General features: G+C 43.4%; 1 protein-coding gene and 1 long non-coding RNA gene across 5 annotated transcripts in view; one reads left to right on the top strand and one right to left on the bottom strand.

The window, feature by feature from the left end:
* Positions 1 to 5,585, bottom strand: part of LOC149747372 (uncharacterized) — a 63,770-nt gene extending 58,185 nt beyond the window's left edge. Inside the window, exon 1 of one of the 2 annotated variants that reach the window (XR_016387738.1) lies at positions 4,712 to 5,585. This is a non-coding gene — a long non-coding RNA (uncharacterized LOC149747372). The remainder of the gene's footprint in view (positions 1 to 4,711) is intronic. The other variant, XR_016387739.1, reaches the window with a different exon arrangement.
* CCZ1 (CCZ1 vacuolar protein trafficking and biogenesis associated) overlaps positions 4,844 to 20,130 on the top strand; it is a 27,897-nt gene continuing 12,610 nt past the window's right edge. For 2 of the 3 annotated variants that reach the window (XR_016387737.1, XM_022587731.3), the window contains exons 1-12: positions 4,844 to 5,013; positions 5,996 to 6,093; positions 6,185 to 6,278; positions 6,558 to 6,635; positions 7,046 to 7,093; positions 7,679 to 7,762; positions 8,819 to 8,994; positions 13,094 to 13,175; positions 15,273 to 15,334; positions 15,633 to 15,744; positions 16,845 to 16,878; positions 17,524 to 17,641. Coding sequence is in view for 2 of the 3 variants with exons in the window: in XM_022587731.3 (XP_022443439.1) it covers positions 4,900 to 5,013; positions 5,996 to 6,093; positions 6,185 to 6,278; positions 6,558 to 6,635; positions 7,046 to 7,093; positions 7,679 to 7,762; positions 8,819 to 8,994; positions 13,094 to 13,175; positions 15,273 to 15,334; positions 15,633 to 15,744; positions 16,845 to 16,878; positions 17,524 to 17,641 (1,100 nt within the window). In the remaining variant the exon portion in view is untranslated. The remainder of the gene's footprint in view (positions 5,014 to 5,995; positions 6,094 to 6,184; positions 6,279 to 6,557; positions 6,636 to 7,045; positions 7,094 to 7,678; positions 7,763 to 8,818; positions 8,995 to 13,093; positions 13,176 to 15,272; positions 15,335 to 15,632; positions 15,745 to 16,844; positions 16,879 to 17,523; positions 17,642 to 20,130) is intronic. The other variant, XM_022587732.3, reaches the window with a different exon arrangement.

The raw sequence follows: 20,130 nt of genomic DNA, 5'->3' as shown, positions 1-20,130 counted from the left end.
AGTGACTTATCCATTTCTTCTAGGTTATATAATTTGTTGGTTGTTCATAGTAGTTTCTTATGATCCTTAGTATTTCTGTATTATCAATTGTAATGTCTTCTCTTTCATTTCTGACTTTGGGTCCTCCTTCTTTTCCTTAGTTTAGCTAACAGTTTGTCTATCTTTTTCATCTTTTCAAAAAACCAGCTCTTAGTCTCATTGGTATTTTCTATCGTCTTTTTAGTATCTATTTATTTTCAATCAGACCTTTGTTATTTCCTTCCCTCTACTAAATTTGGGATTAGTTTGTTCTTCTTCTAGTTCCTTGAGGTTTAAAGTTAAATTGAGTTCTTTCTTTGTTCTTATTATAGGTATTTATTGCTACAAAATTCCCTCTTGGAACTGCTTTTGCTGCATCCAGTAAGTTTTGGTAGTGTATGTTTCCACTGTCATTTGTCTCTAGATTTTTTTTTTTTTTTTTGCGGTACACAGGCCTCTCACTGTTGTGGCCTCTCCCGTTGCAGAGCATAGGCTCCGGACGTGCAGGCTCAGCGGCCATGGCTCACGGGCCTAGCTGCTCCATGTGGGAGCATGTGGGATCTTCCTGGACCGGGGCACGAACCCGTGTCCCCTGCATCGGCAGGTGGACTCTCAACCACTGTGCCACCAGGGAAGCCCTCTCTAGATTTTTTAATTTCCCTTTTTGATTTCTTCTTTGACCTACTGGTTCTTCAAAAGCATGTTGTTTAATCTCCACATATTTGTGAATTTTCCAGTTTTCTTCTTGTAACTGATTTCTAGTTTCATACCATTTGTCATTGGAAAAGATGCTTGATAGGATTTCAATCTTCTTAAATTTATTAAAACTTATTTTGTGGTGTAATATATGATCCATCCTGGAAAATGTTTCATGTGTGCTTAAGAATGGTTATTCTGCTGCTGTTGGTTGGAATGTTCTGTGTATGTCTGTTAGAGCCATCTCGTCTAACATGTAGTTTAAGTCCAATGTTTCCTTATTGATATTCTATTGAGATACAGGACAGTGAAATTCGTCCAGAGGAGCCTACTCCCTCTGCACTGAGCCCAGGAGTACAGCCACTAGGAGGTGCTCTTGAATCTGTTTAAAAACTGCTTTTTGTTTGATGTGGTGTTGTGGGACTTGTGAATGTAAGCCTGGTTGGCTATCAAAGCCAGGTAACTTGGGGGCCCATACTTGGGTGGCAGCTGTAAATGTTGGGGCACTAGATGTGTGGACAAGGTCCTCCAGGAAGAAACGGTGACTTGGTTTCTTTGTTGGAGTGAACCAGTGGGAAAGTCAGGGAAAGCACCCATCAGCTATTTGGGGCTTCAAGGAGGATCACAGCCAGCCTTTAGATGAGTGCTAAATTAGAAGCAGACCCTTAGGCAGCAGCTTGGAAAGTATGCAGTCAAATCCCTTCCAGGGAAAGACAGAACGATAGGCATTTTTGTCTGCTCCCTCTGCACTGAGCCTTGGGGAAACAGCCATTGCACGTGCTCGTGTGCCCATTAAGAACGGCTCCTTTGCTTGCTATAGTCCTGTGGATCTGGTGGATGCAAATCCCACTGGATTTCAGAGTCAAGTGTTTTGGGGGACAGGCCCTCAGTGAGACTCTTACAAGTTGAGGTGCTGGATGTGCAGTCCAAACACGTAAATCCTCAAGGAGAAGCTAGGAGTTGGGGATTTCCTCCCAATTTTACGGAGCTGTGCAGGAGGTGGGGCTTATATGGCCAGAGTGTGTCTCAGACTTTGCTGCCCGTTTTGATGTGGGTATTTTCTCATTCACCTTCCGTGTGGGAGTCATTCAGCTAGTTTCTGGATTTCTCTCCAATGATATGACTGTGTGTAGCTGTACGTTCAGTACATTTGTGGGACAAAGGATGCTCAGGAGCCTCCTACGTCTCCAACTTGGTCTCCCCTTCTGAGTTCACAAATTCTCTGTGCAAAGGATCTAATTTTCTATTTCTATAACTGGACTTAGTTTTGAATCCCCATCATGCTGGGTGACAGAATCATAATTCAGGATGACACAAGGCAATCAGCCTCCTCCTCACCCTTCTTTCCCTGGTTGGAGAGAGGAAGTGGGTACTCCAAAGCCCTTCATGGGAAAGGAGTATCTGGTGCTCAGTCCATACTAGTGACCACTCAGTCATCCTCATTCCTCTCTAGTCTTGTGGGCTTCGGTGGTGGGTCCACCTAGGCCACAGCTAGCTTCTCTTTGTCCTCATCTTACGGCATCTCAGGTCTGGCTTTCTCTGAATTACTTCTGTGCACAAGTAAAATATTTGGTTGCTTCCTGCATCAAAGTAGCACTTACCGCCTAGACACTCACGTGGCTACGGCTACCCTACTGTTGTTGCATCATGCTTGACACTGAGGAGAACTCTGCAAGGCTTGCCACCTCCCCAGCTCCACAGGGAACAATGTACACATCCACGTCCTCTCTCCTCTGAGACCTCCAAGCACATCTAAGTATCGATCATCATTACTCCTCCCACCTCACACCCAGGCAACACCCTAGGACTGTGAGAGAGGGGGATGCATCACTACCTAAGCTTTCTTGCTTACTTGGCTTTTGAAACTTAAAAACATTTTGATTTGTTTTTTTTTTCTTTTTTTTTTATTTATCATCTCTCTCCTGTGGCAATCAATGCAACTGACTGAACGGGGCACAGGAGGCAAAGTAATCAAGGAAGTAGAGGCGTGCTGGGGAGAATGCTATAATGCTATAAAATGTTATCTTACAACATGTATATAGTACTTTGCACTTCATTTGTATCATCTAATGTAATATTTGCAATAATCCTTTGAGGCAGGTATTAATCTCATTTTTCAGAGGAGGAAACTGAGGTCAAAGAAGTTAAGTGAGTAGTCAAAGGTCATACAACTGGTAAGTGACAAAACCAGAACTTAAATTCAGGTGTTCCAACTTAAGCCCTGGGCTCTTTCTACTACTCTTCCAACAGCATTTGTTCTGTGACAGAGGAAAGAATTCTTTAACCTGGAGTTTTCAAATTATGGTCCCTGGAGCCCCAGGGTCCTGTGCAGGTGCTTTAGGGTCCCCCAAGGAGATAGAGATTGAGGGGCGGGTAGCTCCTGGAAAAGGCCAGAGGGACATACTCTGAGGTCTCAATCCTCTCACATTCAACCACAGTAGCTCTGTGTCTATTTAATATATTAGAAGTTCTGACAGACTTTGGGGGGGGGGATAAAAAGGGGAGAGGGGATTTTGCTACCCTAAAATTCTTTGAAAATTATTACTTTAATGTCAAAACAAGTCTTTCTAACAGGAGAATGTCATACACTAAAGCAAGTAAGGACAGTAATCTTTTGTCGAATAATGATTAAGGGCTGGGAACTACTATACATACAATCATAGTCCCATTTGATTTTTTTTTTTCTTGCCCAGCACAGTGTGGCTTGCAGGATCTTAGTTCCCCAACCAGGGACTGAACACAGGCCAGGTAGTGAGAGTGCCAAGTCCTAACCACTGGATCACCAGGGAATTCCCACCAATTTTTTTTTTAACTTATTTATTTTTGGTTGCATTGGGTCTTCTTGCTGCACATGGGCTTTCACTAGCTGCAGAGAGTGGGGTCTGCTCTTCGTTGAGGTGTGCGGGCTTCTCATTGTGGTGGTTTCTCTTGTTGCAGAGCACAGGCTCTAGGCATGTGGGCTTCAGTAGTTGTGGCACCTGGGCTTCAGTAGTTGTGGAACGCAGGCTCTAGAGAGCAGGCTCAGTAGCTGTGGCGCACAGGCTTAGTTGCTCCGTGTCACGTGGGATCTTCCCGGACCAGGGCTCAAACCCGTGTGCCCTGCATTGGCAGGCAGATTCTTAACCACTGCGCCACCAGGGAAGCCCCACCCACTTAATTCTTAAAATGAAATTCCTACTAGAAAAGCATTTACTGTTAGTTATTTTACATATAAGACACAGAGGCTTGAGAAAGGTTATGTAATCAGTCCAAGGATGCACGCCTAGGGAGTGACAGAGCTAGAATAAGTACCCATATCTGTCTCATGTCCAAATTCCAACACCGCCTCCCTAAACGTGAAGGTCTATTCTGCCAGGCTGGATAAGAAGTCCTGTTTCCAAACCTAATCTGTGAGGGATAACCTAAACTAAAATCTTGAGTTTGGTCAAGCGGTCTGCTGCAAGGGCTTGAACTCCAAGTGCCAGACATAATGAGCCGTTCCAACTGCCACAATTCACAGGCCCCAAAAGCTGAAAAAGGCGACACCCTGCGCTCCAAGGTCTGGGACTGGGCACTATGGGGAGATGCCACGCTCTGTCCCGCTTAGGCCACACACCGCGCCTCGCCAGGTGCAGCAAACTTTCTCCCTGAAGCCAGAGGAATCCGCGTGCGGCGCGGTCCGGACGGTTTGGTTTGATCCAGCGGTCACCTGAGGTCTCTCAAAGAGGGGGGGAAAAAAAGCCCACAAATGCCCGGAGGGACCCTGTAGATGATGAAAATGCGCAAGTTGCCTGGCTGAATGCACGACCGCCCCTAACGCAGGGGCTTCCTTTGCACCTTCACACTACCTTCTACAGAAAACTTCCTTTGCACCTTCACACTACCTTCTACAGAAAACTATGTCCGTTTCATTTTTCTTTAAACACGCAACCCTCGCTTTCAGCCAGGCCAGAAATCTGCGAACAAACTAAAAAAACCGATTTCACCCTCAACTCTTACAGTTATAAGAAACACCTACCCAGGACACAAACGGGAACGAACCCACACAGGCGCGCCAGAAGTGGAAGGTGGGCTGCGAATTCTTCTTCCGGGCCGGCAGCGGACACTTCCGGGACGACGGCGAGCGAGGCGGAAGTGCGGTCTCCTCGCGGCAGCTGTATTTGGGCGGGCAGAGGGAGGCTCCCGAGGCTGGGGGGCCGGGCTGGAATGGCGGCAGCAGCGGCCGGGGCAGGAGCTGGGGCGGCCCAGGAGAAGCAGTTCCCGCCGGCGCTACTGAGCTTCTTCATCTACAACCCGCGCTTCGGGCCGCGCGAGGGAGAGGTAAGCGGAGCGGGGCCGCGCGCGGGCGTCCGTAAGCGGCCGAGGAGGGCGTGGGGCGGCCGTACGGCGTCGGGCCCGAGCAGCCGCAGGGTGCGCCGGGGCGTCGGCCCCGGCCCTCCCGGAGCCGGGCAGCACCTGTCACCCTGCCCTCGTCGAGCGGCATTTACCGGGCTGCTTTGTGCCAGGTGTGTGCCCGGGCCAGGGGCTACGGCGGGGGCCACACAACGCGGGCAGCGTCTGTTCTAGGTCCTGACTCAAAGCCTGTGTATTGAGTGAAGGTTCGTCAGGCTAATCACTCCACACAGGTGGAGTCACTCTTCTCTACATCAATCCTGGGTATTAAAGTTGAGTTTACGTCTTTGTTGCTAGAAGTTCCCGTCTAGAAGCGTGGAACAAGAGTGGGAGACTGTAGTCCTTTAAATGCAGGTTTGGGGGATCTTGCGGAAAGTTTTTTTTTTCCAAATTAATAAATTAAATCGGATGGGGGTGGGTGGTTTTTTTTAATGGTTATTTTTTAAGGTGGGGACGGTGATTTCCTCAACGGATGTCCGGCGGTAGGTTGTGTTGGCAGGAAATCACGGTCCTTTTAAAGGCTGTGAGTCCAAATGCCTGTGAACCTGCTGGGTTTAATTTGTGGGGAGGTGTAAGTCTGTGCACCTGCACACACGCTTATTTCTTAACAAGCGTTGGTGTATTACAAATTAGCATGAGGAAAGAAATCCAGAGACTGAGTTTTCAGAATAGTTGTCTAATGCTGTTTCAGATGGCATATGATTTACTGAATATCACAATTACCTTCAGGCAGGTGGGCGTTGTTTACACCGTGAGGAGAAGATAATTTTTGTTTTTCTAAAAAAGGGTCCTTTGTTTTGCCAGCTAACGTGTATGGCATGAGAGGTTGACAGTAAATGTAGCACTTTCAACAGCTAAGACGGAAAAAATGCTTATGTCAGTGTTGTGATTCTGTTTTTTCATACTTTAGGAGGAGAATAAAATTTTGTTTTACTATCCAAATGAAGTAGAAAAGAATGAAAAAATTAGAAATGTCGGATTATGTGAAGCTATTGTACAGTTTACAAGGTAATACTTTTCAATGTGCTTTTGCAGAGTTCAGTGAATTCTTAAAACTTATGCTGGAGAATTGTCCCTAACATTCTTTTAACCTTTTTAGGACCTTTAGTCCATCAAAACCTGCAAAATCTTTACATACACAGAAGAATAGACAGTTCTTCAACGAACCAGAAGAAAATTTCTGGATGGTCATGGTATTTACATACACAGTACACCTTTTTGAATTTGTATTATAAAGTGATGGGTGATCTTTACTGTTAGGAATTCAGGAAATCCTCCAGTCATTGCATCTGAGGAGAGTTACAATAGGGTTGGTGGCAGTTTAAAAATCAGACTCCTGTTTGGTGTATTTGTTACTGGGGCTCTTTTAAGAAGTTTTGGGTTGGGACATGTCCAAGTTTTTTAATTTAGGGGAAAATTTAAAACACATATAGTTGATACATTGTGTAATTTCAGTTGATCAAACTTTGTAGGTTGTTAGGAATCCCATAATTGAAAAGCAAAGTAAGGACGGAAAACCAGTTGTCGAATACCAAGAGGAGGAGTTGCTGGTAATGTGTCATTTCTTATTTCATATTTTTAGAAAAAAATTTGTTAGTATCTTGAGTGACTTATTTTTTCAGATTTAAACTATGTCACTTCTGCAGAAGTTTCTCAGGGTACACACAGCAAAATTTTATGCTTATCATTTCCATTAGCACAATCTTATAAAAGTGTATATGTACCATCTCTTACGAATGCCTTCTACTGATCATCTGTGTTTAAAGCCCTCCTAAAAATTAGGCTTACTGGTTCGTAATTGAATTTAAATACCTCTTATTTTCAGCACACAACTACTATAGGACCAAGTTTATGAGCATTGTATTGCTTTGCCAAGAGCCACTGTACCTTTGCTGTGCAATAGACTTCTTCTGCTTTCCCTTAAATTAAGATCTGTGCCATGTCTTTGTGTTGTTTGTAGGACAAGGTTTATAGTTCGGTGCTCCAACAGTGCTACAGCATGTACAAGGTAAGCGTGACATGCTTTCTGAATTGAGAGTCTAGCCAGTTACCCCAGTTTACATGGGATGCTTAAAATAATTCTTAACTCTTTACATGACTGCGAGGTGACTATGTGTCCATTTTAGGGGGAGGAAATAATGGGGCCTTTGAAACAGTATTGAGGTTTATGCGTGCACTTACTCAGTACTGAGCCCTTCTCTCTTCCCAGACTTGTGCTAGGAGTATATCTGCATTAGTGAACAGTAGAGTCCATGTTCTTGAGGAAAGTACATAGTGCAGGTATTTGCATGATTGAAGGATCTGGCAATATTATTTATGTAAACTGAAACTTAGGTGTGAGTTCAGGTTTCAAAAAAAAAATGCCCAAAACAGTTAGGTGATTTTATAAAATTTACAGTATCACTTAACAGTGTTTTGGTATTTTGTGACTTATAACTCAGGCTTTCTCATGTAAATATTTTCTATATTCAAAAGGAATTGGGGGATGAAATTAGCAGAATTAATGTAAAAGGAAAAGAAGAACTTGTTATATTGGGAAATTGAAGGACATAAGAAATTGACTGTTTTTTTTTTTAATCTTTTACACCATTAGCTTTTTAATGGTACATTTCTGAGAGCCATGGAAGATGGAGGTGTCAAGCTCTTAAAAGAAAGATTAGAGAAATTCTTCCATCGGGTAAATATTTTGAATTTTATTTGTAATCTTGGTAGTTGTCCAAACAGACTGTTAGAGAGCGACACAGACAGGTTTGTTTCTCACATACAAAAAAAATCTAGAAGTTGGAAAAATGGCAAAGAGCCTCAGGCATAGTGTGACAAGATCAGACCAGTGAGGAGACTCATTAGATTTGCGCTCTTGAATCAGAGCTTCTTGACATTTGTACACAGCTCCTTAAAGCATCTTGGAGATGTCTTTCGGCTTCATCCTTGTCCCGCCTGTGTCTGTCCCTGTGGGCTTACTCAAAAGCAAACTTCCTGTGTGGCGGATCGGTTAATTAGCAAAATCTCACGTTCTTGCAGATCAATTATGTTCACTAAACAGGCGTATTGACTCAAGGTGAAGCCTGTGGCTGTGACACAGACTTTCTTCCCTTAGTGGTGATTAGTGTGATTTTTCTTTCCCAGCTGATGGGAATGTGTCTACACAGTTGCCATTCTCCTTCAATGTAAATTTTGCATATTTGACCTTCCCCTGGTCAAATCCAGTTTATCTTAGAGAAATGACTCTCAATTTATCTTTCTCCCTACACTACCTTTGATGTCTATTTTTGAATTATTTTGTTTTTATGAAGTACTTTTCTTTCTTGTTTCTTCACTTTAATGACCATAGTTATTCACTCTGACTGTCCCCTCTTCCTCTTCTTGTCTTAATTTCTCTCCTGTCCATCAACACTGACTGTATGCCCTTCCAGCATGATTTTAGTATAAGATGGCCCATGATATCATGTGTGGAGGTCAGTCTAATCTGAGGAACACTGATATGAAGACTTCAGCGCTTCAAAGAGAGATAGCACAATGCTGAATGAACACTACTTATGTTTGAACTTAATTTTTTGAAATTGGTACTGATTTCAAATCCAGTTCCCTGTGGCTCACCTCCGTGTTGGTCTTGGCAGTGTGCTGTTTGCTAGCATGTAATTGTACCATAAATTAAGACTAATTATTTTCAGTTGTCAGAGTACTGTCTTCAATATACTATTAGTAACTTTTATGCCTTATTTTTTTCCTACAGTATTTGCAAACGTTGCATTTGCAGTCATGCGATCTACTTGACATTTTTGGCGGGATCAGCTTCTTCCCATTGGATAAAATGACTTATTTGAAAATCCAGTCCTTTATTAATAGAATGGAAGAAAGCCTGAGTATAGTCAAGTACACTGCCTTTCTCTATAACGATCAACTCATCTGGTAGGTATACCCTACGGCTTGGTGTATAGAAGAAGAAAGTCTTTTAGGATCACAAAAAATAGCAATGACTCCGTTGATACCATGTTGTCAAACTGGAAGTAATAGCTGGTGGTGGGTGGCGGGGTAGGATGCGTCTTTTTAGATATTGTTAAAATAAGGCAGTGATTGTTTAAACCAAAATTAGGGTAATTTTGTTTAAAATTACCAAGCAGGGGAGTTTAAAACTGGTTCCACGGAAGATAGAGAAAATGTTAGGTTGAAGAATCCTTTTTTTTTAAAATTAATTAATTTATTTATATTTGGCTGCATTGGGTCTTTGTTGCTGTGCGCAGGCTTTCTCTAGTTGTGGCGAGTGGGGCTACTCATTGCGGAGTGGGGGCTACTCATTTCAGTGCGCAGGCTTCTCATTGCGGTGGCTTCTCTTGTGGATAATGGGTTCTAGGCCCACGGGCTCAGTAGTTGTGGCTCGCGGGCTCTAGAGCGCAGGCTCAGTAGTTGTAAAGCACAGGCTCAGTAGTTGTGGTGCACAGGCTTAGTTGCTCTGCGGCATGTGACATCTTCCCGGACTAGGGCTGGAACCCGTGTCCCCTGCATTGGCAGGCGGATTCTTAGCCACTGTGCCATCAGGGAAGCCCCATAATTTTCATACTTCCTTTTAAGGAAGCTAGTTTTTAAAAAATATCCAACAAGTTATAAGTGCTATAAAACCAGGAAGTAACCCACTGTCATCAAACTGTGTTTGCGTCCTGTAGTAGGGACAAATACATAACTTCTTTGATGAAAGCATTGATACTCAAGAAGCAAACATAAACTGTTACTAAAAGCTTTCAACTCCCGAACACAGAACTCTGGAAGAGCTGTGTGAACATGCCTGAGACCGCGGGGAGAGGTCCCTGAAGACTTGAGTGAGAGCCAGCCTGTCTGTTCACAGCTGACAGTGGTCTGCCTGTGATGAGCCGCTGAGGTTCACGGGGGAGCAGCCAGCTGAAAGCCCTCCGGCAGCTGCTCAAGTGCATTCAGTTTTTGTGTTTGTATCTTCTGGCATGTTGTTTGTGCTCCGAGAACGTTGATGGTGAGCTCAAAGCAGATGGTAGGAAATACCTTAGAGCTCTGTTTGGACCGTGTTGCGTCTAACTCGTGGATTTGGTTTTAGCAGCGGCTGTGAAAGGATTTAGCAGTGGCTCCTCCTCTGTTGGGAGGAGGGTGTCAGTTGACTATCTCGCCCAGTGTTTTTGGCCTGTTTTTTTTTGCGGTACGCGGGCCTCTCACTGTTGTGGCCTCTCCCGTTGTGGAGCACAGGCTCCGGACGCGCAGGCTCAACGGCCATGGCTCACGGGCCCAGCCGCTCCGCTGCATGTGGGGTCTTCCCGGACCGGGGCACAAACCCATGTCCCCTGCATCGGCAGGCAGACTCTCAACCACTGCACCACCAGGGAAGCCCAAGGGGTGAATGCTTTTATGAATAAATGCCTTAGCTATTTCTTAAGTTAATCAAAGTTGACCAGACTCTTTGATCTTGGCTAGATTATTTTACATTCAACACTTGACAGTGACATAGTCTGTATTATAGACTAAACTGATCCTACCTTGAAGGATTATGTCGAATGATGGCCACTTCATTCTCGGTAACGCTCCCGCTGAAAGAGATTCTCGAATAACTTGGCATCGCCACCAGAAACAGAGTTGGCGGGCTCTGGAGAAGTGCATAGATCCCGGACCACGGCTGTGCGCAGCTCACAGCGCTGGAGTTGAGGCTTCACTCAGAGCAGGTGTGGAGGTCTTAGAGCAAAACAGGTGAAGTCCATTTAGCATTTAAGTAAAAACAAGGCACAGAGTCATATAAAACAGAAAGAAAAATCAGTCTTGAGAAAGTAGTAGCATCTCATGCACACAAATAAATCAGTTGAGCAGAAGAATAATTTTTCTTTTTTTTAAATCATTCATATCAAAAGACTATTTGAGAAACTTTTGAGAACATCTGTACTTCTGAGCACCCGTAGGCTGTTTCCTGTTTGATGTGAGCCATTGACAGAGTTCTGAATCATGTGGACCTGTCAGTACAGGGTTTTGTTTGCTTTTATTTGTTTACTTGTGCTAAGAAAGGAACTCTTGTTTTTTTGGGTTTTTTGTTTGTTTGTTTTTACTTTTTATTTTGAGATTATTGAAGATTGGCATGAAGTCGTAACAACTTTTCTCCAGCGGTAACATCCGGCATAATTATAACACAGTATTACTTCATTTACTTTTGTTGGGGAGCAGGAGTTGGGATGGGGGTGGCAGGTACTGGGAAGAGGGTTGCTACAGTCGGAGCTCGTGGACGTTCCACAACCCGGCAGGCCTCCCCATAGGCAGAGTGGGAACCGCCTACTTGCTGCTTCATGCTCTGAACAGCTGGCTGCGACTTATTTTCTTTATAAATTTTCTACCCAGAAAACCAGCATCAAATTACTTAATGCCTAGCATTAAATCTTAAGTGCAATAATAAATGCAAAGCCCTAAGCACAGCGCACATAGTAAGTAGTTAAGAAGTGTCTTCCGTTTCCTTTTATAGGGTGTTTTCTGCTCAGTGTCTCTGGTCTGGAGCAGTACTGTCCAATAAGCATATGATGCAGGCCACAAATGTCGTTTTAAGTTTTCTAGTAGCCACAATAAAATAAAAAGAAACTGGAGAAATCAATTTTAACAATATTTTTTTTAGCCCAATATATCTCAAATATTTTTTCAACATGTAAACAATATAAAAAATTATTAACGAGCTACTCTTTTTGTGCTCAATCCTAAAAGTCCAGTGTGTATTTTACACTCATCTCCACCAGCCGCATTTCAGGTGTTCAGTAGCCAGATGTACCCAGTAGCTACCGTTTCCGGAAGCGCAACTCTGGAAGAAATTGCCCAGAGCATGATTCTTTACATACTGTCTGCTGCTTACCAGTAGCAAGCTCTCTCCACCAGGATTTATGTCTTGAATGGAAAGTAACATCCAGAGCCTGTTTTGTGTCTTTCTCTTTCTTTCCTCAGTTATTTCCACAAAAGAAAAGAGTGGGGGACCTTCTGTGTGTTTGATCTGAAAGGTCCATCTGCCCGGTTGGCTGCAGGTTACTCTCAGAATTCGTGTTGTCACAGGCCAAGCGCTGACAGTTCTCAGCTGTTTCTGTTTTGGCCTCACCTTTGGACCCAGGACTTCGTTCTGCTTGGCAGGAAGCTTCAAACCTGCTTCAGGGTGTTTGGCCCCTTTAGAGTTTTAGCTGTGGACAGACATTCTGAAAATGAGAGACGAGAGGTGGTGTAGGAGGAGGCGGAGATAAGACAAATGGGAGGAGTTCAGGGAAGCGGGGCGGGTTTCTGTGCCGAGCCGGGCCGGACTTCTAACATAACCTGCGATTCCACTGGGAAAGAAGACAGAGCCCCTGGAACGTGGTGCAGAGGCTTGGTTTATATCTAGTTAGACTTCCTCAAGGATTTTTTCAATTATCTTGAATAGAAAAAAAACCCCAGATACAGACTCATTGTCTGTTTATATCCTTATCTGAAAAACCGGTTTTAGGTAGAGTCCAACAACACCTGCTAGTTTCTCAGTACTATTCCAGGTGCCAGATTGGATGGTTTGCCCAAAAGTTTGTTTCTTTCTCTTCCCACTTTTTGCCTACACTGAATCGAGAGAATTAAAATCCAAATACATTTCTGAGACATAGTGTTTTGAGTTCCCCGTCTACAGCATAGCAGTATGTTCAGGATGCGGGGTGAAAGAAAGTGGCCTTACCGTGTAACCCAGAAAGTGGACAGAAACCTGCTACCTCAAGGGGAGCTGCTAATGCTCCCTGGATAATCCCACGTGGTAGGCAAATCAAATCTGCTGTGACTTTTCACTTCAAGTGGCGCATAAAATGCAGGACCACGTAGTAGTAGCCTTTAGCAGGTCAGGTTAGAGTTCTAGTGCTGGACTCAAGTTTACTTCATTCCATTCTTGAACTTTCCATCAAGGAAAGGCCTTCTTGATATCATGCAAAAAAAAAAAGAGAGATGAACTTTTATCACAGAGCAATGGAAAGACAGAAGACCAATTCCAGACTTTTAACACAGTGCTTTTCTGATGTTTCAGGAGTGGATTAGAACAAGATGACATGAGAATTTTATACAAATACCTCACCACATCTCTGTTTCCAAGGCATATCGAACCTGAGGTATGATGGGGTACTAATCTCTAGATAAATAGATAGATGGATAAATAGATATATAGACAGACATACACACACACACACACACACACAGATTTGGGGGTGGAGTAACTTGGTGGGTGGGGCAGTTCTGATCTGTATTTTACATTATTAGTGTGATGTTTAGTCGTGTAGCTGTCCGTTGGTATCCATGGGGGATTGCTCCCAGGACCCCCCAGATACCCAGATCCACACACGTATGCTCAAGTCCCCCTACAATGCAAATGCTATGTAAATAGTTGCCAGTGTGTGGAAAATTCAAGTTTTGCTTTTTGGAACTTTCAAAAGAAATTTTTGCCCCAAATATTTTCAACATGCGGTTGGTTGAATCCACAAATGTGGAATCTGCAGATGTGGAAACCTCAGATACGGAAGGCCAACTGTGTATATTTAGCGTGTGTCACTTAGCACAGAAAACCACGTGTGTCAGCTTTTCTTCATTTTGTTACGTTCAAATGCAATTGCAAAGCTATGTTTTTAAGGGGAGCAATTCATTGAGTAGAGGAAAAACTGGATTTTTAGGTCGGGTTCTGGGAGCTCTGAAAATGCCAGGAATCTTGGACAAAACAGTGGTTAATTCTGTGGTCTTTTCACGTACAAACATGAGATCTGATTTTGAGTTGATTTTATACTTCCCGCCTGGCTTTTCCATTCTGACAATTTCTCAGTTTTCTGCAGAGAACTGTAAATAATACTGCAGTGTTTTCCGCAAAGTATCTTTTCTTAGCTTTAGTTAGGTTGGAAGTGAAAAGTGTTCGTAAACCATAACATTATCATTTTGACCCAGGAGCGCATACACGCACCCTCTCCCTCGCTCTGTTTTTTAAGGCCATGACCTGAAACAACAGGAAAAAAGTCTCTTTGATGAGAAATCTCAAGGTTTTGAGAAGGACCTGGTCCTGCACTTTGCTCCTTTCTGGGTAGTTTGAATACAGTGGCTAACGTTTCTGGAGTGTGTACCATACGCCAGGCACGGTGTAAGTGCCCAGCACACTTGCATTATCTCATGACATCCTGACAGCCATCCTGAAAGCCGGGTACCTTATCTCCATCTTACAGATAGGAGACCCAGGCTTGGGGGGCTTACGTGATTTAGCCCCATGTCACCCAGCTAGTAAGTGATGGAGCCAGGACTTGATCTCGGGGTCTGACTAATGCTAAAGCACCTGCTTCCAACCACACCCTCAGAAGGATCCTTCAGGAGGCTTTCCCATGGTGGACAGTGCTGTTGCAACAGCAGAACACTTTATTGGTGCTTTATTATATGTCTAAAGAGCCGGGCTTATAAAATAGGAATGTACGAAGTGCCAGTGAGGACATGGATATGTGAGGACTTCTCTCGCTACAGGCTGCACGTGTGAGAGCTGTGCATTTTCACTATTGGATTTACTGTTTTTCAATCTTTCATTTTCAGTTACATGCTAGAATTTTATATAGACTAGAAGAACATCAAGAAGTTTTAGAAGAATAATAAGTTTTAGCTAATGTGACTATTAGATTTGGAATTTTTTTTCATTTCCTATGCATATGGAAGTAGTGTATCTTCAGCAGAAGAAACCAGGAATGGGTTACAAATATAGATCTATGAGGAGGCACCATGTCATGGCTGAAGGCAGGGACTTTCAGGTCACACAGGCTTGTGTTTGATGCCTGGCCCCTCCACTCGGGGCTGGGTGTGCTGGTGAACTTCTTCAAACTTGTTTCCATTTCTAGAAAATAGGAAGACGGCATTCCCCATAGGGGTGATATGAGATGAAATTATGTAATTTATGTCATCGCCTAGCACGTATTAACCACATGGGAGATTTCAATTATTGCTGTAAAAGGAACAAAATCAGTATGTGGAATTTAGGGCACAGTGAAGTTATGATAGTTCTGTTTAAAACCAGTGAGTTCTTTCTGTACCTCTGTAATCCCCCCTCCCTTTTTTTTGGTGGAGAGGAATATGGAAAATTGATATAGAAAAATGGCATGGAGCCAACTAGTAAATGTAAATGCTGTTTTTCAAAGTTTTGAATATAGGAAATCTAATAAGTCACTTGTCAACATTAAATTTGTTTACAGTTGGCGGGAAGGGATTCTCCAATAAGGGCAGAAATGCCCGGAAATCTTCAACACTATGGAAGGTAGGACTTCTGTCCTTTGATAGACAGTATTGGATTTTATTATCTTTTTTGGTAAAGATAAAATCATGAACACTGAATTACCTTTGTGCTACTTTATTGACAATAATCAACAAAGGAAATTCTTTTGTTTCCAATGAATTAAAACGATTACTTTTTTGTATTCTGATCTGGTGTTTTCTAAGTAATGTCTAGCTTCCCAAAAAGGCCGTATATTAACACCCTTATAGGAATGCACTGTTTATATATTCCTGTTTATAATCTGCCTAATTGAATCAAGTCATCTCTGCTTCCTTTTCAGATTTCTCACTGGACCCTTGAATCTTAATGATCCAGAAGCAAAATGCAGATTCCCCAAAATTTTTGTAAATACAGATGACACGTATGAAGCTCTGCATTTAATTGTTTATAAGGTAACAGTGGCCTTTCTCTCCAGGGTTACAGATGATACTAAAGTAAATCTTTCTTGCACGGGTACACTAGTCGGTGCGCAGACCTCACATGTTTCTTGGAACAGGTGTCGCAAGTTCTGATTATTGTGAAACTCAAAATGGGTGCTTTCTGGAGTAGGAGGGTTACTTTCAGTCCCCATTAAACAGTAGTTCTGTGATTAGCAAGAGTCACTGTCTGAGGCTGTGACTCAGATGTTTCAAGTCCTGCACGCGGACAGATCAGAGGCCGTCAAGGCCGGTGTTGCCTGTTGTTCGATGCCTGCCCACACTCCAGTGGATTCTGCCTTCGCTCTGATTTTAAAGCTGTGGACTTGCTAATTCCATAAGGATAGTCTGAGTTTCTGTCAGGATATTATCTTGTAAGGATGTATATTTATGTTAGGTTGGGTTTATTTATGTACTTAATTTTGGCTGTGTTGGGTCTTTGTTGCTGTGCGCAAGCTTTCTCCAGTTGCGGCGAGTGGGGGCTACTCTTCGTTGTGGTGCGCGGGCTTCTCATTGCGGTGGCTTCGCTTGTTGTGGAACACGGACTCTAGGTGCGAGGGCGGTAGTTGTGGAACACGGGCTCAGTAGTTGTGGCTCGCGGGCTGTAGAGCCCAAGCTTAGTAGTTGTGGTGCACGGGCTTAGTTGCTCTGCGACATGTGGGATCTTCCCGGACCAGGGCTGGAACCCGTGTCCCCTGCATTGGCAGGTGGATTCTTAACCACTGCACCACCAGGGAAGCCCCATGTTTTGGTTTCTTGTTAGAGCATTTTAAATCATCTCATTTCCCTTATAAATAGTTCATTTTGCATCTCTAACTAATAAGGACCTCTGTTTTAACATCACCACCTGCCATTATCACACTGGACCAAAATAACGTTAATAACTTCCTTAATACCATCTATTATCCAGACCCTATCCAGATTTCTCCAGTTGACTAAAAAAGTCTTTATAAAGTTGATATATTTAAATAAAGATTTAAACAAGACCACTGCATTTGATTATTTAAGTCTTCTTTTTTTGTGCCATTATCTAATCTTTGGTTTCTTTTCTCCCCTCCCCCCCCCGCCCCCCGCAGGCCATGAGTGCAGCTGTGTGCTTTATGATCGATGGTAGGTACACACCTGTATCTGATTTCACCTGATTAGCTAAGCCTTTTCTCTTTACACTTTGCTGTGGTCTGTTCCTAAATGATAAACAAGTTGTCGTAGCAACAGGGAGACTGTATTAAGCCTCCATCTGGGGCCTCTGCCATCTTAACCAGCTATTTCTAATATCGTTAAAGTCCCAGCTTTCTTGCTTCTCAGCAGTAGGACCTGGGCACCTTTCTGTGCCTTCCTGCCCGTGAAACGATTATGGGAGTACCCATCTCAAAGGGGGCTTTAGGATTAAATGAGGGAATATTTGTAAAGCGCCAACAGTGCCTGGCCTGTGAGTGCTGTCTAGTGTTTGTTAAATAAGTATTTGACCTTCCTAGGTCTACTGGGGGTAGGCAGGCAACTTACTACCCCACAGGGAGTGCTTCAGTCAACATTCACAGTGAGATAGTTCTTTGCCTCTTTTTCATCTTAAATATGACTAACTCTGGCTCCTCTGTTTCTCTTCTATTTGGGAGGGGAGGGGGACCTGATCATTTAATTATTTCCCAGATCAGTACAGTTTTCATTTGAATATTGTTGTTAAGATGGTAAAATGAAAATTGACCTTTTTAACACAGTGTCCGCACACTCACTGGTGTCTCTTGAATTGCTTGTAAGCTTCTATCCAGCCTACACTGGACTTTTGCCGAAGACTGGACAGCATTGTTGGGCCCCAGCTTACAGTGCTGGCATCTGACATTTGTGAGCAGTTTAACATCAACAAAAGAATATCTGGGTTTGTACTTTGCTTTGTGTTTGCTTTCAAGCATTTAACTGGCTTTGGAAGAATAAGGGTGGTTTTTGCTTAGAACATGGATGGTGTTAAGGTTCGTATAATCTCTGAATCCAGAGAACAAATGTGTTGTTTGGTCCTGTCTGCAAAGCTTCCTAGGGAGCTGTTCGTGAGTTTTTCTGCCCCACAATGATGGTCGGGGCTGGGTCTTCTCTTAATGCATCCCCTCAGCCCTCCCCAGTGGTGGTATGAACGTGTGGGGTTAGGTGTGCTAGCTCTGCCTGTGGTCTTGGCCTTGTGAGTTCACTTCACATCCCACATGACCCGCCCAGGCTGTGAAATCCACACTGGCAGAGGTAATCGGCAGGGTTTTGCTTTGCATAGACGGAAAGCACTTTGCCTCTTGTGCAGAAGTGTTCCTGGTGAGGTTGCCTGTGACGTAAGCCAGTAGGCGTTGGTGCTGAGTCTGGCGTCTTGAAAGGCTCTAGACTGAGTATCAGGAGACTCGAGGTTAAACTCACCTTGGTTCTAAAAACACCCTGAAAAGTCACTGAACCTCTTTCTACTCTTTTCTCAGTGCAAAGTCAAATGACTGTAAAGTGTGTAGATGGAAAGTACTTTAAGGAATAAAAGGCTTCTTTATATGGGCTTCCCATGTGTTTGAGAATTTACTAAAATGCTGTGAATTTATGTATAACCTTGTGCTTGTGATCATATGTTGTATGTATGTGGTCTTACATAAGCACCAGCCCACAGAGAGGTCCCACACGGGCTCCAGGTGAAAGCACGGGTAGGTTTTGTTATCTGCAAGTGGATTTTTACTGCTGACAGCTTACGTAGTTTTAGAAAAGATACAGCCAAGGAATGAAAGTGCCTGACCAACTTACATCTTGACAGTGCTGTTTAATCTAATTTTTTGACCATGAACCTGCCAGATTTTCAATTTTGAAGGAAGCATGTGCCTTAAATCTGTGTTGGATCATGCAGGTTATGAGTGGAGAATGATCAAGTGTAGTTACTTACATCCCCAAACCCTTGGGAGATGACTGGACATTTTAACTGCTCTGCCTGTGCTTTCGGCAGATATGATGAATATCAAGTAACTCACTGACAAATATCCAGAGGTAAACTGGCGGTCTAGTACCTTTTATTTTACACATCAGGTTAACCCTCTTTGGGATTGTACAGAAGAAAGGAGATGGCCTTGGATATTAATTATCCTGTCATTAGCAGTTTTCTCTCCGATATTTTATTATGAAAATTTTCAAACATAGGAAGGTTGAAAAAATTGTACAGTGGATACACATATACCCCCACTTAGATTCTTCCATCGGCATTTTGCCAGGTATGTTTGGGCACAAATCTGTCAATTCCTGTCTACAGGACAATTTCTTGACTGTTAGGAGAATCACTGCACAGTACCATTAGTCCCTGGAGGAGAGGGTACCTGGCAAACGTGATGGTAAAATAAGTGCCACACAATTTAGGGGTGTGCCCAATAACAGGAATTCTAGGAACGTAGTTGTTCTTATCTTTGAAACCGTGACCTGAAGATGGCTCTCGATGCATCTGAGATGTTATATGTAAGGAGCTTTGATTGCCAAACCGTAACCATCAACTGACTAAAGATAAAAGCTTTTGAGTACAAAAGATAATGTTTTCTTCCAGAAATCCTTCTGACCCAAATCAAGCCATTTTATATGCCAATTCTGGGACCTCCATAAGTCATATCCCAGAGAAATTAGAGGCAGCCCTGAGGGAGGAAAGACCCCAGCCAGCAGCATGTCAGGGGCATTGTTGGGGGGCAGAGGAGGCTATGTTAGCCAGCCGTCCTGATCCCAGAGACCAGCTCAGGGTCCTCTGTTCTCTCGGCTGCAGCCCCCACTAGAAAGTGCCCACGGGGCTGTGTGCCAGTGTTTAGCGTTGAGTCCAGATTTATAAACTGCAGCTCCGGACGTGCAGGCGCAGTGGCCATGGCTCACAGGCCCAGCTGCTCTGCGGCATGTGGGATCTTCCCAGACTGGGGCACAAACCCGTGTCCCCTGCATCGGTAGGCGGACTCTCAACCACTGAGCCTCCAGGGAAACCCTTAACGTTCCTTATGAAATTGGGGTCAGCCCTTTAAAGAATGGTGTGAAGTAGGTTTGTTTGGTGATTGGTTTCTGTTCCTTTGTGGGCCACCTCAGTTTTTTCCTTCTCTAGAACTTAAAATTCTATTTTTTTTTCTTTTTTTGAGAGTAATTTATGTCCTTAATTTTTAAAGGATTCTAAAATAGAAATATGGGAAATCTTATTTGGCTTCTGTCTTTCTGGACTTGTACACGCACATAAACACAGTGACATACACACATGGTGTTTTTTACACATGGACTTTTGAAAATATATCATGCTGTAAATCTGTAGCTTTAAATAAACAAATAAATATATATATGGTATGAGCATCAGTTTAAACCAATAAATACAGACCTACCTCATTCTCTTTAATGGCTTCA

Source organism: Delphinapterus leucas, chromosome 15 (genome assembly GCF_059928025.1).
Source record: "Delphinapterus leucas isolate spDelLeu-1000000601 "Yukka" chromosome 15, BTC_Dleu_Yukka2, whole genome shotgun sequence".
NCBI classification, from domain to species: domain Eukaryota; kingdom Metazoa; phylum Chordata; class Mammalia; order Artiodactyla; family Monodontidae; genus Delphinapterus; species Delphinapterus leucas.
This window is presented reverse-complemented; position numbering and strand designations above follow the sequence as displayed.